Source organism: Puma concolor, chromosome A1 (genome assembly GCF_028749965.1).
Source record: "Puma concolor isolate L17-30 chromosome A1, mPumCon1.1.hap2, whole genome shotgun sequence".
NCBI lineage: Eukaryota > Metazoa > Chordata > Mammalia > Carnivora > Felidae > Puma > Puma concolor.
The window spans coordinates 102,977,117-102,996,288 of record NC_141667.1 but is presented as its reverse complement, the minus strand read 5'-3'; the positions used below and the strand labels follow the sequence as shown (position 1 = coordinate 102,996,288).

General features: G+C 37.4%; 1 protein-coding gene across 3 annotated transcripts in view; it reads left to right on the top strand.

The window, feature by feature from the left end:
* The first annotated feature begins 917 nt into the window (after positions 1-917).
* The window catches only part of FCHO2 (FCH and mu domain containing endocytic adaptor 2), a 124,279-nt gene continuing 106,024 nt past the window's right edge, over positions 918-19,172 (top strand). For 2 of the 3 annotated variants that reach the window (XM_086699157.1, XM_086699150.1), the window contains exons 1-2: positions 918-1,070; positions 17,360-17,451. In XM_086699157.1, coding sequence (XP_086555283.1) covers positions 1,038-1,070; positions 17,360-17,451 — 125 coding nt within the window. In that variant the 5' untranslated portion in view covers positions 918-1,037. The remainder of the gene's footprint in view (positions 1,071-17,359; positions 17,452-19,172) is intronic. The other variant, XM_086699141.1, reaches the window with a different exon arrangement.

The window sequence follows — 19,172 nt, the reverse complement described above, 5'->3', positions numbered from 1 at the left end:
GGGTTTGGCTTCAAGAACTGTAGACTTTGCATCTAGCTGACCTGGTGACAGTGAACTTGAGGCCTATCCACGAGGATTTCATTTTTTCCCCTAACCTCTGGAAAGCAAGGTGTGGGAAAGGGATTTAGTTTATGTTATGCCAGGACGTGTTTAAACTTGTTTCTTTTTCCAAAATGTACAAGTTGCTAAGAGAACTAGGGGCTTAAATGAACAAGTCCTGGAAGAGACTTTTTTTTTAACTGCCTGGATCAGGGAAATTCCTTCCTTCGGGGCCACGTTCCTGCTGTCACCCGGACTGGCTGGTTTGCTCCTGGCGTGCTAGAGGTCAGCGGTTTGGGCAGGGGACTTCGTGCTTGGGTCTCCCGCAGCTCCAGCGACTCTCAGGCGACACTGGGCGTCTCCTCCTTTTCCGGCCTCGGAAGGTTTTGTTTTGGTTCTTAGTTCCTTGTTAAGGAAAGGCACCCTGTTGACCAAAGGTTTCCCTGTCTCCTCCCGGTGGCTAGACGCCAAGTTTCTCCTATCCCAGCTCGACCAGACTTCGGTTCCTTCAAGATCCTCGAAGGCCGGGGAAGCAAGACTTGAGAAGAGGAAGAGAGCAGGCAGCCAGGCTGTCGTACCCAATGCCATTGGCCAGCTCATTTCTTCGCTCCGTTCCTGGGCCAGTACCTATTGTACCGCAAAGGGTGCGGACAGTCTCCCAAGTGACTCCTCAAGAACCCGGTTCTCCACCATTCCCAAGAGAATACTCAATTTGGCCCAGCCCGCGCTCGCGCGGGATAAAAAGGAAGGTGACCAAATCCCAGGAATGGGACGCGGGGCGCATGCGCAACCAAGGCGGTGGCATTCAAGAGCTCGCCCGCGAAGGCAGCCGCTAGGTGGCGCATGCGCCCTGGAGGGTGCGGGCCGGTCTCCGGGAAGAAGGCGGCGGCGGCGGCGGCGGCGGCGGCGGGGAAAGGCGGGGGCGCCGTGGGGGCCGGGCCCGTGTTTACACAGCGGCGGGCGGACGCGGACGCGGAACCCGGCGCGGTGGCGGCAGGATGGTCATGGCGCATTTCGTCGAGAATTTTTGGGTAAGAGAGGGAGGTTGGAAATTGTGTGCGTTTTGGGGTGTGAGGCTTTCTGCGCCTGACGTCGGCCTGTGTGCGCTCCGGGCGGCGGCTGCGGCGGCGGCGGTGGTGGCGGCGGTGGCGGCTAAGGCTTCGCGGGAAGGGCTAGCGTCCTCGTACCGCCGCCGGCTGGGTCCCGCCTGGATGAAGCCAGGCGGGCGACGGGCCGCCGGACGCCGGGTCTCACAGGCTCCCAGCGCTTGTGGGGGCGAGGACTGTCAGCGCGGCCCCTCAGCCCACGGTGGGGGCGCCAAGGGGCCGCTCGCCGCCCGCTCTGGGACAAAGCGCCGGATGGGGCGGGAGACGGGACCCAGCCCCGCCGGAGGCTCTGGGCGCCGGGCGCGCCCAGCCGCTCGGACGCGGACGCCGGGCCCGTGGCGCGGCCGCCTCCCGCTGCGCGCTGCCGGCGAGCGCCAGCCCGAGCCGGGCGGTGGGGGGTGCTCGCTTCCTTCCCGCACCGCAGCCCCCATCTTAGCCCTTTTGCCCCCCACCATTTCCATGCGAAATCCTTTGCGGGCTTGGCCTGGATCAGCACTTCCTCTCGGCCTCGCAGCTCCGCTCTTCGGTTTGCGCCCAGGACTTTGCCTCTGGGCCTGTTCACAAAGCGTATAAAAGTTGAATTTAATGTAACTGAATTCCTTGGGCTTAAGTGCACGAAAGACTTCCCCTTGTGCCCTGTGCTCTTTCCCCTTCCTCATTCTTTCCACACCCCTCCTCTTAACTCAGTATTATTAGGTGGTTCTTTGAGAATGACTTCCCCGGCTCCGTGTGGAGTGTTTTTCTGCAGTTATTGTTTGTTGTAATGGGAAGTGCAGTTCGGCCGTGTACAGGAAAGTAACATGTTTACTCAGGTATCTTGGGTGAATTTCATTTTTTGTCCTAACATTTGCAAATACTACAGTTCCATTTTAGTTAAAATTTGTGAATATCTAAAGGAATAATCTTTCAGTGACTAGGAGGTGTGTCTTAAATTCTTATTTTTAAGTGTCTCACATAGACTTAGTAATCAAATCAGTTCAGAGTTATTTGTTTTGAATATTTCTTGTTTTCTGCAAGTGATATAAACACTAGACAGGGTTTTCTTTAAAAAAAAGCATTAAGTTACAGTGCACATACTATATATACAGTGCACTCATTTAAGTGTATAATGCAGGGGTTTTCATATGTTCAGTTACATCACCATCAGTTTAGAACAGTTTCATCACCTTAGAAAGAATCCCTGTATCCATTAGCAGTCATTACCTCTTTCCCCCCTAACTTAGCCCTAGGCAACTTATTAATCTATAAATTTCTACCTCTGTAGATTTGTCTCTTTTGGACATGTCATATAAATGGGATCATATGTGTTCTGTGTGACTGGCTTCTTTCCTAAGCATGTTTCCAAAGTTCATCCATGGTATAGCATGTATCAGCACTTAATTCCATTTTATGGCCAAACGTTCCATTGTATGTATATACCACATTTTATCTGTTCATCAGTGATGGACGTTTGGTTGTTTCCACTTTTTTTTTGCTATTTTGAATAATACTGCTATTTTTTGGTACAAGTTTTTGTGTGGAAATATGTCTTTATTTCTTTTGGGAATAGAATTGCTGGGTCATATTGTTACTCTTTAACATTTTGAGGAGTTGCCAACCTGTTCTCCAAAGTGGGTGCACGTTTTACAGTCCCAATGTCTGATGTTCCAGTTTTTCTACATGCTGGGGAATGCTGTCTATTTTTATTATAGTGGATGGGTGTGAAGTAGTATCTCATTGTGGTTTTGATTTCCAATTCTCTGGTGGCTAATAATGTTGAACATCTATTCATGTGCTTATTTATATATTTTATTTGGAGGAGTATCCGTCGACTCACTGCCCATTTTTAGATTCGGTTATTTGTGTTTTTATCATTGAGTTGTAAGAGTTCTTTTTATACTGTGGTTAGTCTTTTATCAGATAGATGATTTTGTTAATATTTTCTATTTTGTGGGCTGTCTTCTTCATTTTCTTGAAGGTGCCTGTTTTAAACATGTATTTATTTGTTTTTAAAAATTATTTTTAATTGAAGTATAGTTGACATATTAGTTTCAGGTGTACAGTATTTGATAATTACATGTATTATGAAATGCTCACCAGTGTAAGTGCTCTTACTGTCTTACAGTGTTGCAGTATTTTTGATAGATTTCCTAAGGTGTACTTTTCATCCTCTGACTTACTTTTTAACTGTAAGTTTGTACCTCTTAATCATCTATTTCACCTATCTCCCACCCCCCTCTTTTCTGGCTACCACCAGTTTTTTCTCTGGATTTACCAGTTTTTTCTGTTTCTTTTTCTTCAGTTGTTTTTAGATTCCACATATAAGTGAAATCATACGGTATTTGTGTTTGTCTGACTTGTTTCACTTAGCATAATGTACCTTAGATCCATCCATATCACAAATGGCAAGATTTCATTCTTTTTTAATGGCTGAGTAATAGTCCATTGTGTATACATACCACATTTTCTTTATTCATCTATGGATGGACACTTGGGTTCCTTCCATATCTTGGCTATTATAAATCATGCTGTAGTAAACATAGGTGTTCATATATCTTTTTGAATTCATGTTTTCATTTTCTCAGGTATGCACCCAGAGGTGGAATTACTGGATTGTATGGTATTTGTTTTTTTCATTTTTTGACGAATAGTGTTTCCACAGTGGCTGCACACAAATACACATTCCCACCAACAGTATGCGACTGTTCCTTTTTCTCCATGTCCTTGCCAACACTTTTTGTGTCTTGTGTCTTTGATAATCGCCGTTCCATCTGGTGTGAGGTAGCTTGATACTACCCTTTGAAGCATTGAAGTTTTAAATTTTGATGAAGTCCAGCTTAATTTATTTGTAATCATTTATGCTTTTATTGTTTTATTTAAGAAGTTTTTCCTAACCCACAGTCACAAAGAGTATATACACGAATGTTTTCTTCTATGAGTTTTATAGTTTTAGCTCTTACATTTAGGCCTGTGATCCATTTGAGGTCAGTTTTTGTGTGTGGTGTCAGAAGGAGGTTCAGCTTCATTCTAGTCCCAGTGCCATTTGTTGAAAGGCTCTTCTCTTTTAGTTAAATAGTCGTGGCTCCCTTGTCAAAAATCAGTTGACCATAGGAGTATGGGTTTATTTCTTGACTTTCACTTGTATTCCATTGTCCATCCTTGTACTAGTTCTACACTGTTTTGATTATTATAGCTTTGCAGCAAGTTTAGAATCAAGAAGTGAGAGTCTTCCAGCTTTGGTCTTTAGCAAGATTTTTCTGCCTATTCTGGGTCCTTTGCGTTTTTTCATGAATTTTAGGTTTAGCCTATCAATTTAATTAATTAGTTATTTAATTTTAGTTGATATGTATAACCTGTCAATTTTAGACTTTAGGTTTTACAGTGGCAATTTATAAAACTATTGTGAGGATCATTTAAAATTGGACATTCTTGAATGTTTAGCATGGTTTTTGATAGGTGAATGTGTTCTTGAAGCTTGCTGACTTAATTCCAAATTGTTCATTAAGATTTAAAAAAAAATTATAGTTTACTGCAAATTGTACATTAACATTTTAAAGTTATTTTTTGTTTCTGTTAATTGAGCTTTGAACATAGCCTTGTCTGATGTTTTTCGCTATTAAGAATAATGCTTTCTGTGAACATTCTTTGTATTGGTTTTTGGGTGCCCCTGTTTGTCCCTCGTAAGGAAGGGACAGGAATAAATTTGGATATGAAATTTAGACAGAATTCCTAGTTTAATTTATGGTTTTGTCTTTGCCTTCACTTCCACTGTTGAATACAAATAGTAAAAAAAGATTGCATTTTATTTTACTTTCAAGCCTGGAATTGGGGCTGAAAGCTCTAAACTGGAACTTTAAAAAGCTCCACAGGAGGACTAAATGAACTGGGCAAGACTAGGAACAGGAACTAAATCACTTCTGAGAATTTGATAGTTGTCTAAGACAACTCAAAAATGTACATATTTTAGGACCATTTATAATTTCTTAAAATAGAGAAATTGTAATATTAATTTCACTTTTCTCCCCTAGTATTTAAAGTGGCACTGTCAGAATAAATGAAACTTGTCAAAGTGAGGTAATGGGAAACTCTGAATTTTTAAGTTTCTAATCAAACAACCTATTAATTATTGTTTTCCCTACAAAGAGAAAGACAAACCTTTTTGTTGTGGCATTTGTTAGAGGAAAGTTTGAATCATTCAAACTATTTTCAAGCTCTTTCGAAAGCAGCACATCCTGCCTTTTTCTTTAAAGTGTAGTTTTTCTTAACTAAAACTGTATCCTATGTTACGGATTACTTAATTTTTTACTTTGAAGAGAAAATGTATTTAAAAGTTCCTACAGAACAGGTGTTTTGTTGCTGATTAGTCATTTTTTGCCACGAAGTATAGTGCCTTTGATAATCAAGTTGAAAATGTTTTTCTTTTCCATTAAAATTGGATAACAAAATTAATTTTGATAGCACAAATCCACACCATTGCCTTAATATATAAAAACAGTTGTTAACCCTTCAAAAGATAATGTCAGTTTAAAGAGTTATTGCAAATATTATAGTGAGGAAGTGTTTATGTACACTGCTTTTTCAGAGTAAGAGTAAAATTTATAATACTTTTGAGATAGTCTGTGTCACCATTGATGGCTCCATAGTCATTAAAATGGCCTTATATTTTTATATAAACCCAGATTATTTAATTCAGGATTTAAATTTTTAATTTTTTTTTTAAATTCCAGTATAATTAGCATACAGTGTTTTTTAGTTTCAGCTGTACAGTGTAGTGATTCACCAGTTCTCTACAGGGGTTCCTGAGTGGCTCAGTCCATTAAACATCCAACTTCAGCTCAGGTCATGATCTCACAGGTTGTGAGTTTGAGCCCTGCGTTGGGCTCTGGGTTGACAGCTTAGAGCCTAGAACCTGCTTTAGATTCTCTGTCTCCCTCTCTCTGTCCATACCCCTCTCATGCTCTGTCTTTGTCTCTCTCTCTCAAAAATAAATAAACATTAAAAAATAATTTAAAAAAACCAGTCCTATACATTACTCAGTACTCATCATGGTAACCGTACTCTTTAATCCCCTTCACCTGTTTCACCCATCCTTCCACCTGCCTCTCCTGTGGTAACCATCAGTTCGTTGTCTATAATTACGGGTCTGTTTTTGGCTTGTCTCTTTTTTTGTTTTGTTTCTTGAATTCCACGTATGAGTGAAATCATATGGTACTTGTCTTTCTCTGAGTTATTTAATTTAGCATTATACTCCCTAGCTCTATCCATGTTGTTGCAAGTGGCAAGATTTCATTCTTTTTTATGGCTGAGTAATATTCCTGTGTGTGTGTGTGTGTGTGTGTGTGTGTGTGTGTGTGTGTGTGTGTGTATGCTACTCTTCTTTGTCTACTCATCTATATAGATGGACCTTTGGGTTCTTTCCATATTTTGGCTATTGTAAATATTGCTGCGGGGCTCAGGTGGTTAAGTGTCCAACTCTTGATTTAGGCTCAGGTCATAGTTTCATGGTTCATGAGCTTGAGCCTCACCTCAGGCTCTGTGTGGACAGCGTGGAGCCTGCTTGGGATTGTCTCTGTCCCTCTCTCTCTGCCTCTGTCCTGCTCCTGCATGCGTGCACATGTGCTCTCTCTCTCAAAATAAGTAAACTTAAAAAAATAATGCTGTAATAAGCATAGGGGTGCATGCGTCTTTTTGAGTTAGGTTTTTTATATTCTTTGAGTAAATACCCAGTAGTGGAATTACTAGATTGTATGGTAATCCTAATTTTAAGTTTTTGAGGAATCTCTATAGTGTTTTCCATAGTGGCTCCACCAGGTTGCATTCCCATCAATAGTGCCTGAGTGTTCCTCATTCTCCACATCTTTGTCACCACTTCTTGTTTCTTATGTTTTTGATTTTAGCATTCTGACTGGTATAAGATATCTCATTGTGGTTCTGATTTGCATTTCTCTAATGATGAGTGATGTTGAGCATTTTTTTTACGTGTCTGTGGCCATCTGTATGTCTACTGGAGAAATGTCTGTTCATGTCTTCTCATTTTTTAATTGGATTGTTTGTTTGTTTTTTGGTAGTGAGTTGTATAAGTTTTTTGTATATTTTGGGTACTAACCCCCTGAAATTTTTTTTTAAGAATGGATTTCATTAGTGATAATTATTTAAGGGAAAAAATTAAACAAAACCTGATTTAAATCTTTATAAACCTCATTTTGCGTAACATTCCTAATTTCTGTAAAATATGAAGGATTCTCCCAAAGACGTTAAGTATCCTGTAGCATATATCACATTGTAATGAACTAACGTTTTTAGTTAGGTGACCCTTTGCAAAGATTATTTCCAGTCAGCACATCAAGAATGAAATAATTATCTTGGGTGTTTTTATTTTGAAGTATTTCTTGTCCTTATTTCTTTCATTATTTAACCAGTACAGAAGTCTCATTCCGTTTATCTCGTGATTTCCCTGGTATAGTCATGCTTTACTTTTAAATAAAATTGGAGTGCTTAATTATACATCCAAAATTTGATCTGTCATTACATGGATAAACTAGAAGGATTAAAATGTTTTTTAAAAACCTGGAATTGCTATTAATAGGACTTTGGAATGCAAAACGTTATATTTTTGCTTGATTATTTAATCTAAATTTAGTATCCTAGATGAGAGACTACCAACTATACATGTGCCCACACACGTATTTTGGTGGGTTATATCCATATGCAAATTTAAGCATATATGTTTTTGAAAATTAGTTGAGGTGATTGTAGAAACCCAGAATAAAGACTTTGTTTTTATTACTTGAAATTTCCAAATACTGTAATTTGTGATATCTTCTTGGGATATGATTCCATTTGGTGATATACTGAAATTTAAGAAGTGTATGTGTATGCATATTTATGTATAGATTAGTTAACAGATTTGCAAGATTTACATGGTTCAGTAAATTTTCAAAAGGTACCAAAAGGAATACAGTATAAAATTTCTTTTTTCCCAGCCAGCAAGATCTCCACAAAGGCAGTCACTGTTAACCAATTTCTTCTGTTGCTTTCCAGAGATGATCTCTGTATATACACAAGCAAATTACATACACTAAGTTAAAATGTGTTATTGTATAATTGTTAGCCAGTTAGCCATGCCCAAATTGTTTTCAGCTGCAACAAGCTATGAAAATGCAAAATACAGATTCATCTAACTTGGTTTAAGTAGACCTGACAGGTAGACATTAGAAAATCATAGTATTTTAGATGACATTAAATTTTATTGTGAGGCACTTAGAATTTTAGGGGGTGCAGTGGTGGTCTGTATTTTTGCCTTAATCGTTGGAGAAATTTGAAAGTGAGAAATTTACTGATTTAGTCTGTATAAGTTCCGTTCAGGGGAAAGATTTTAGAACATTGACATGGAAAGGATAAAATTTTGCTGTCTGGATTCTTTTCTAACACTGCACACTAAATCCTAAATGCTCTAATCCTTTCAGAACTACTTGTTTAGGCAAAAGCATGGGAGAACAGGTATTTTTTTTATCATCATGCATATTTGGTTAGCATAAACCCCGTGGAAGTAGTTTTTGAGTTCTTTTTCTTGAGATTATCCATCCTGGTTTCACAATTCTAAAACATTTAACAGAAGCACCCTAAAAAATCCATATAGGAATATGGTGCCATGGAGACTTAAAGGGAATAAAAGTTTGGTTTTCACTTTATCTAGTGTGGAAAAATGAAAGAATACTAGAGTTGGAAGAATGTTAGTAGCAGTTTGGTCACCAGATAAGCATAAATTGGTCAGATTGGGGGGGGGGGGGCGTGTACAAAAACAGTACAACAGCAACTGAGGCCTAAAATGATATCTATTGGTAAAGTCGCTAAAGAATATTGCTGGGATAGCCAGATTGAGAGGATTCAATTGCGAAATGATTAGTGAACTGTGTGTTGAAGTTGAGGCATACAAGTCCATCACTTCTGTCAGGCACATGCTCCTTGATGGAACTGCAGAAGTAAAAGTTATGAAAGATATGACAAGCATATTTGCTTGACTTTAGGGAAAAAATAGGAAGGTACAGTATATGTAAAGCAAATTGGTGATGCTGGATCTTAAAACTACTAAGTGTTAATTTTTATTTGGTTGAAACAAGAACCAGTGAAGATAGTTTTCCTTTTTAATTATATGACCATTATTATGGGATAGGTAGGACACAGAATACAGAAGAAAATTAAAATTATGTATCGCTGTTCCCTGTATCTTCTAAGATTTTCTCTCCAAATACAACATTCATTGGGTGCCTGGGTGGCTCAGTCGGTTGAGTTTCAGACTTCGTTCGGCTCAGGTCATGATCTCCCAGCTCATGAGTTTGAGCCTCACATCGGGCTCACTGCTGTTAGCGCAGAGCCCACTTCAGATCTTCTGTTCCCCACCCCCCACCCACCACCCCCCGCCGCCCACCCCTTCCTTGCTTGCACTGTCTCAAAAATAAATCTAAAAAAAAAAAAAATGCATATATATATATACACATACATACATTCACAATAGGTTCTGCTGTATTGTTCTGTAGCTTGGTGTTTTCAAATGAAAACAAGTATCAAGTATTTTTCTCATACGATTAAGTATTCTTTGAAAATACTTTGCTGTGACTTTCATAGGTTTTCATGGAATGCATAGGTAATTTTTAAAACTACTCCCACTTTGAATATTTAGGTTATTTTCAGTTTTTTTTTCATTTATGAATTATGAGGACTGAAGATTTAACAACATGAACAAGAGATGTCATTTTAAGAATGCCTTCGAATGCACAGATTGAAGAGTTTTTGAGAAACCTGAAATTGTTTTATTTTTTCATGTTGAGGGTAATTAAAATTACGTTCTTTAAAGAATATTACAGAGGATTTGAAAATTCTAAAAAAAATATCTCACAACTGTTTGCTTTTGTTATTTTTGTTGAATCCCTATAATATCTATTAGATGGCTTTAAGGATTTAACTAACTGGAAAAGGTGAATTATAACTGGAAAGTTTAGGGAGTATCTGAGGAGTTAGAAAATAATTTTTTTAATATAATAAGATTTATTTCCTTCAGCCAACCAACAGATGTGTTTGAGTGACTTTTGTACCTGCCTGCTCTGACTGCTGAGCAATGCTCATTTTACATCTTTAATCACTGTTTTCTTCTTTAAAAACATCTTGCCAGTAGTTCTGTAGAATAGTTCTGATGATCAGGTGTGAAAATTTCAATGTATAAATAGAAGGTTGACTAAAAGAGTTTGTAACTTGTGGTTAAATGTGCTATTTACTTATAGAAAAACTGCTTACATAAGAGCTAGTGCAAAAGGAAAATGTAGAGTGGTAGGAAGTGATGATATTTATTTATTACTTTTGAAGCGGTTTGAGGTTGAGAGGAAGGTTAGGCCTGTTATTTGCTATTCACGTGATAGCACCTCCTGACCCTTTCATCCCCTTCCAATTTTTTTTTTTTTTTTTAATAAAAAGGAACTAGGTAAAATCAGCTGTTTAATCAATAGCCTGATTATACACCATCTTCTGCCTGTTTTTTTTTTTTCAAAAAAATTTTTTTTAACATTTATTTATTTTTGAGAGATAGAGAGAGGCAGAGCATGAGCAGGGGAGAGGGAGAGAGAGAGAGATACAGAATCCGAAGCAGGCTCCAGGCTCTGAGCTGTTTGTTAGCACAGAGCCCGACGCGAGGCTCAAACTCAAGAACTGCGAGACCATGACCTGAGCTGAAGTCGGATGCTCAACTGACTGAGCCACTCAGGCACCCCATCTTCTGCCTGTTATCCAGATCTTGGAGTCAAAAGTGAGAGATAATCCAGTTTTTTTGTTTTTAGTTTTTAATTTACTGTTGCTCTTAAAAGGTCTTTGAAGGAGAAGTTTCAAACCATTAGCTAAAATCTATAGGACTTATATAGCTTTGTACTTTTCCACTATTGCTGTTCATGGATCTTAAAAACCCAGGTACATTAACAGTTCTATTTTTTCTTCAAGTGGAAAGATGTTAGATTGTATTTCATATCTCCTTAAAAAAATTTTAAAGTATAAAGTGATGTTATAAAGTCAACCAGAAAAAGATGTCTTTGAGTTTCCAAAGTAGGTTTGATGACGTATTCAAACTTTTTAACTTGAAATTTCAAGTATGTCTCACTTGTAGATTCTAAATTAGACTAGAAAAAAACCTAAATATTTCCAGTGACTTGGTGACCTTAAGTGCAAAACTATGCATAATGTGATCTCATTTTCATGTTAAAAAGTAACATGGGGCCCCTGGGTGGCTCAGTCAGTTAAGCGTCTGATTCTTGATTTCTGCTCAGTTTGTGATTTCATGGTTCATGAGATCAAGCCCCGTGTCAGGGTCTGCTAGGGATTCTGTCTCTCTTTCTCTCTCTTTGCCCCCCCCCCCCCATACTCTTTCTCTCTTTCTCTCAAAATAAATCAACTTAAAAAAAAAAGTAACATGTTACTCTATGTATGGGAAAAGGAATCTGGACTGATAAACTGTTAACTGTAGTCCGAGTGGTAAGAAGAGACAATAGGTTCTGAGAAATTTGTGGTTTTTGTTTTCTTTTTTGTTTTTTTAAGTTAACTTATTTTGAGAGAGAAAGAAAAAAAGAAAGAGAGCATGAGTTGGGGAGGGGCAGAGAGAGAGAGGAAGAGAGAGAATCCAAACAGGCTCCACACTGTAAGTGCAGATCCCAGTATGGGGCTCAAACCCACTAACTGTGAGATCATGACCTGAGCCAAAATCAAGAGTCGGTCACTCAACCCACTGAGCCACCCAGGCACCCCAGAAGTTTGTGTTGTCTTTCTCTTTTCTTTCTTTCTTTTTTTTTTAATGTTTATTTATTTATTTTTGAGAGAGAGAGAGAGGAAGACAGAGCATGAACAGGGGAGGGGCAGACAAAGAGGGAGACACAATCTCAGGCAGGCTCCAGGCCCCAGCCATCAGTACAGAGCCTGACGTGGGGCTCAAACCCAGGAACTGTGAGATCATGCCGTGAGCCTAAGTCAAGAGTCTGAAGCTAAACCGACTGAGCCACTGAGGTTCCCCAGAAGTTTGTGGTTTCTTAAAGGACTTGTAGGACTCTGGACTAAACATCTTCAAAGGGTAATAAAACTTTTTTCCTTCTTCTTCATGTTAAGAATTAATTCAAAGGTTTTAAACACTTGTTTATACCAGATTATAACAAGATTTTGTTTGCCCCAGGGCACAGTCATTAGACTTTTATGAATGTGCCACCTCTTTGTAAAGTGCATTGAGACCAGCAGATTAAAAAGGATCCTATCTTAGCGTAAATATTCAAAAGAATTGTCTTCCTTGTACCAGTAATAGTGTTAATAGTTGCTTTTGTCACTTACTACTGAAAATTTCTCTGCAAGAATTTGATTGAAATGGATAAAAATATTTGCCTAAGCTTTTTGATGGCTTTATTGTGATATATTTTATTTACTGTATAGTTCACTTATTTAAAGTGTACAGTTCAGTGCTTTTTGACATGTAGTCCTCATCACAGTCAATTTTAAAACATTTTCATTACATCACAAAGAAAACCTGTACCTCTTTTCACCTCCTACTTCACAACCTCCCCTTCTCAACAACTCACTAAATCTTTCTATCTCAGCAGATTTGCTTATTCTAGACATTTCATATAAATGGAGTCATACAATTTATGGTCTCGTGTCTGATTTCTTTAAGATGATTATATATTCATAAAGTCACATGCATCAGTGTTTGTTTCTTTTATTGCTGAATTATATTCCGTTGTATGGATATACCTTATTTTGTCTTTTTATTCACTGGTTGCTGGACATTGAAGTTGTTCCTTACATTAGGTTATTTTGGGCTGTCATGGTAATTGTGTCTTGCTTTTTTCCATTGACAGTGTATCTGTCCGTTTTAAGAATTTTAAAAATCTGCAATTTTTTTTTTTTTACTGTAGTCTTTTAAAAAATACTGTATTTTATTGTAGGATATACTGTCATCTACTTAACCAGTTTTATATCTTTTAAGTTTTATTCATTTTGCCAGAGAGAGAGACAGTGAGCATGCACGAGTGAGGAGAGGCAGAGAGAGAGGGAGAGAGACAATCCCAAGCAGGCTCTATGCTGTCAGCACAGAGCCTGATGCGGGGCTTGATCTTGTGAACCGTGAGATCATGACCTGAGCCAAAGTCGAGAGTCGGACTCTTAGCTGACTGGGCCACCCAGGTGCCCCTATGTAACCAGTAATATTAATGGGTGTCTTTGAGTTTTTTCCATTTTTCACTATTATAAATAGTACTTCAGTAAATATTCTTCCACATGTATCTTTGTGTGTGTGTGTTTCTGTAGTATAGATTTCTAAAAGTGGGATTGCTGAATCAAAGGGCATGAATATTTACGGTTTTAGTAAAATATTGAAGATAAGAAGACATCTTTAGACATAATTCTATTTGATAATAAAAGTCTCTTGTCAAATTATTTGTACATTCATGTATTTGTAGTCAAGGAAAAGCCAGTTCTGCTTGCTTAACAGATTTTGTTAAGAAAAAAAAATTTGTATTGAAAATGAGAAGAACATATCCACTTCAAGGTCTAAGGTGATAAAATGGATATGCAGTTCAGAAATACTTCTTATTTTACTTTTCTTTGAATTAGAGCCATCTACTAAAAACGTTGGTGACTAATATAAAATTTCAGAACCTGTGTGGAGGTACTTCTGGTTAAAAAAAATTGGGGTGATCTTAAATGGTGGCAGAATTACAATGAGTTACAATTATCTTTTTTAAGAGTGGTCTCTCCCCGTTTCACCAGAATTTTCAGTTTTGTGCGGGTGAAGACACTGAAGCCAAATGGGCCTAGACCTCAGCTCCAGGGGTCTTGTCTTCTGCTGTATTTTTTGACATATAAATGTCTATGTATTTAGTATTTATTTAGTCATCTGTTATCAAAGCTGTAAAGTAAGTTTTTGGCAAGGGACAATACAGTTTGGGTTCTTTGTCAGACACGTTGAAATTTTTTTTTTTTTTTTAGAAAAAAGGTCTATTTGTATTTAAGTGTGTGTGTGGAGTGAGAGAGATCACCCTACACACTAGCGCCATTTGAAGTAGTAAAATTTTTGTTTAGTTTGTGCTAAAATATTTGTGTTAATAGGTTTGTGAAATTGTTAATGAATAGTGCCTGGAGTTAGACTCATGTTTTCTGACCTCAATAAATGAAAAATCCGAAAATAAGAAGAAATGACAAATGGATTTGTAATCATGTGTTTATGCATATTCATTATATGTGAATATATGTTTATATTTAGTTGTTAGTGCATTTTGAGGCAGGGTTCTTCTGTATCACATCCTTATTAGAATGAATTTTCCTTGTCTTTCCAAGTGAAGACCTGAGGGATGGAGTAGTTAGTACTGTTTCTTAAGGTATATTATTGATACTGTGTTAATATTGTATTGCATATTAAATAGATTAATATTCATAATTTCCTCTATTAGGATTTTTAACTAGTAGGCTATTTGGATATCTGAAGTTCCCAAAAAAGAGCTTACTCTTTAAAGGACTTTTTGATTAAAACCCAAATTTCCAAATGTAATTTAACCTTTACTTGATTCCTAAATGTTTATAATACTATAACAGTGAGGGGTGCCTGGGTGGCGTAGTCAGTTATACATCCTTGGTGAAGTGACTTCTAGTTAAGTGACTCTTGGTTTTGGCTCAGGTCGTGGTCTCACAGTTCATGGGTTTGAGCCCTGGGTCAGGCTGTGTGCTGGGATTCTGTCTCCCTTTCTCTCTGCCACTCTCTTACGTTTCTCTCCCTCAAAAATAAGTAAATAAACATAAAAAAATACTGTTACAGTGAGGCAAAACGCTCAGGACCTTGTTGCCCCAGTTACTAGATGGTGTCCAGTTTCTTATCTCTTTTAAAAAAAAGTTTTGTTTTTTTTTTTTTTACCTTGTAATCCTGGTAGAGTATTTCTTTTTTTGTTTGTTTGTTTGTTTATTTTTAATATATGAAGTTTATTGTCAAATTGGTTTCCATACAACACCCAGTGCTCATCCCAAAAGATGCCCTCTTCAATACCCATCAGCTACCCTCCCCTCCCTCCCACCTCCCATCAACCCTCAGTTTGTTCTCAGTTTTTAAGAGTCTCTTATGCTTTGGCTCTCTCCCAACTGGTAGAGTATTTCTAATAGTCTGTGTGTCTGTTTGAATAGCCTTTTACTCCTAATTCGCTTCCAATTTGAATATGATAATGAATATGCATAATGCATATTGGGAACCCAGGTAACCTGACTTGTTACATTTATGTGCAAATGATAAGTAGTAGATGTCTATTGAGAACTTTGGGGCATGAGAGCTTCAGACTTTTGATTTTATGGTTTTAGAATTTAAGTTTCATTTTGTTTTTAGAGTTCATGACTATATTTTGGAAGTTGGTGGATAGGTAATTATGTGTAATTTATGCATTCAAGTAATCAAATAAATCCCTTTGAGGATTCAGGTCCTTCATTATTTTGTCTGTAATTGTACTTACTAATCTGCATGATGATGTTATTTTTGCTTACCATAAACTAGGGATAATGGTTATGTCAGAGAATATTCTTCTTATGGTTTGAATAAATTTGCATGAAAAACCCATGGAAAGTAAAAAGCCAAAGTTAGATAATAACTTTTTTCTTTATGTTAAACATAAAAAATTATAGAAACCAAATGGGTATCTTTGGATTCATTAAAGATATTGGTTTAATGTTATATTCTTACTTGTAAAAAGAAATTGATGTTCAAAATGTTGAGTATATTGTTTTTTATTTTTTTAAAATTAATTTTTTTAATGTTTATTTTTGAGAGAGAGAGACAGAGTACAAGTGGGAGAAGGGCAGAAAGAGAGGGAGACAGTATCTGAAGCGGGTTCCAGGCTTCAAGCTGTCAGCACAGAGCCCGACCTGGGGCTCGAACTCACAGACCATATCATGACTTGAGCCAAAGTTGGACGCCTAACCAACTGAGCCACCCAGGCGTCCCGAGTGTATTGTTTATATTATCTCATTATAAATAGGACATTTTATTGTATATGTGGCAAAATAATTACTTTCTGTATTAATTTACAACTTTGGTAGGGATCATTTCAGTATAACAGGAATTCCATTTTCCTGTTTTCAGTGAGCTGTAAAAAAATTAGGTTTCATATTGTGTAATTCTTGCTTACTGTATTGCTTTCTATTTCCAACAAATATAATCAGTTCTTTATTATTTTATTTTCACTGGAGCAAAATAAAAACTAATTGTAAAGAGAGTTGTTGAGCTAAGTTTATTGAGTCTTTTGTTTCATCTATAAAATTGGTATTTCTAATGTTTTCTTTGCTGTGACTTGCTAATTTAGCATTTATTGGATTAAATGGCAGTAAAGGTTTTCTAGGATTGTGTAGTGGTCTGGTTCTGCTAATTTCCCATTAGTAGAGGACTAGCCAATGAGTGTTACTACTCTTTTATTAAAATTTTAAAATTTCTCACCTCTCAAGTTGTTTACGTTTACTGAAAGATTTACGTTAGTGATTATAAAGTATTTTGTGGTATTGAATGGTTACGTGATTAGTAATAGGCTATCTTGACCCAGAAGTCAAGTTTAGTTATTTATTTTTTAATTTTTAATTTTTAAAATTTATTCATTTTAGGGAGAGAGAGAGATTGTGAGCAGGGGACAGGGGCAGAGGGATAGAGAGAGGGAGAGAGAATCTCTGCACTCAGCACGGAGCCTAACCCGGGGCTCCATCCCACCTGAGCTGACATCGAGTCAGGCACTCAACCAACTGGGCCACCAAGGTGTCCCAGGATTTAGTTGTTTTAAAACAGGGACTCTTTGTTACATAATCAGGAATCCCTTAGTGCGTATTAAGGGAATTGAAATGGGATTTGGTGATGTATTTAAAAAGATACATGGTTATCTTTTCTAAATTAGGCTGCATGTTATTTCTTAAAATTTCAGACTTAATTTCATTTAATATACTTTTTTGAGTGATTATACAGTGTGTGCATGTGTGTTTAATGTGTGTATATATATAATAAATTGTAAACTTCATCAAAGTGTAGAGTTTTCCTTTCATATAATTTGAAGTCATACAAGGAGCGGCAATGGTTCATTTAGGGAGAAATAGCTCACCTGAGCATTAGCATTGCATATTAGTTAATGGAGGGTTATTCGTAAGTCGTTTTGGTCATTTTGATCTTTTTTGTTTGTTAAACTAAAAATCTTTTTCGATTTCAGGGGGAAAAAAATAGTGGCTTTGATGTCCTTTACCATAATATGAAACATGGACAGATATCAACGAAAGAACTAGCAGATTTTGTGAGAGAAAGGTATGTATTTTTTTAGTAAGTCATTTAACAATTCATCATCAAATTAAATTTTAGAATAGAGATGGGAAAATTTTAGTTAGATTTGCATTAAAATAATCAAGTACACGTTTATAGTTATATTTTAAAGTAGTAGTTACCTGGCATCTACATGCTGAGGGCTAAACAGTGGCTCCAAATAATATTGCTACACTCCTGGTTTGCAAATCACTGCTTAAATATATATACCTGTTTTTCGTTGAAAGAGCTAGCAAGGTGGTACGATAGAAAAATTGAGAAATTTTGTGGGATAAAATATTATCATTTCTTTAAACAAACATGTCATTAAACATACTAAAATAAATTGAAAAATTTTCTGAATTTGTAGTTTAATTATGTATTATTATAACTTTTAAAACATTTGTTTATTTATTTAGATTTTAAGTAGGCTCCATGCCCGACATGGGGCTTGAACTCATAACACTGAGAGATCAACAGTCCCATGCTCTACTTACTGAGTCAGCCAGGTGCTCCTGTAATTTTATTTTAAAAAAATATAAGTATATATTTTTCCATTCTGTAAATTTGTAAAATGTGATTTTCTTTAAGACTCTTAGAATATAATACTTTAAAAACTGTTACAATCAATGTATTTTGGTTTGATTAAAGCTATTTTGTGGCTAGGCCCAGTTTGTGATTTTTATACGAGCACGTGTTTTTGTTTTTTATTTTTTTATTAGAGAGAGAGAGAGAGTGCAAGCAGCGAGAGGGTCAGAGGGAGAGAGAGAATCTTAAGCAGGCTCCGTGCTTAGTATAGAGTCTGACATGGGTCTCAATCCCACGGGCCTGGGATCGTGACCTGCGCCGAAATCAATAGTCCGACGCTCAAGTGACAGAGTGACTCCAGCGCCCCTATATGAGCACATTTAAAATTTTTATCTTAGTAATATGGGGCTATTTTGCCATTATTTATTCATTTGTTTGTTTGTTTTTAAAGCTTTTATTTTTTAAGTAATCTCTACACCCAACATGGAGCTTGACCACACAACCCTGAGATCAAGAGTCACATGCTCCACCCACTGAGCCAGCCAGGTGCCCCAGTATTTTGCCTTTTGATATAATACTCCATTCATTGGGGTTTCTGGCTGGCTCAGTGGATGGAGCATGTGACTCTCAGTCTCGGGGGTGTGCATTCAACCCCACATTGGGTATAGAGGTTACTTAAAAAAAATAATACTCCATTCATTTCTTCTTTCAGTAATATATATTCCATGTTTGCTGTGTGCCAGGCACTTGTCTGGATTCTGAGAATATAGGGGTAAAGACATAGCTTTTGCTGTCATAGAGTTTACCAACTGATAGGAATTGGGGAACAAACTATTTTATGTAAGACCAGTCCTCTTCTGGCTTTCACTTCTCTTTTGGAGGTAAGAGAGAATCTAGAAGCTCTAAGTGCTATGGATAAAACTGTCCTTCACTAGCTTCTGCAACATCACTGGCAGGAGTAAAGAAGAGGCCTCAGAATGCTGCATCTCCTGGCATGTCCTCTGGCCTTCCTTTTCCCCCAACATTTGCATCACTACTATAACTACTTTGAGACATTCAGGGCAGTTGTCATCAGGCCTTTTAGCCTATTTATGTCAGTTACCATAAGATGTCCAGAACCTACCATTTCTTGTCCAGAATCTAATCCCTTTATGATTCTTTGGGCAGTGAGACAACCAACCCTTCTTTCCACTAGTTCC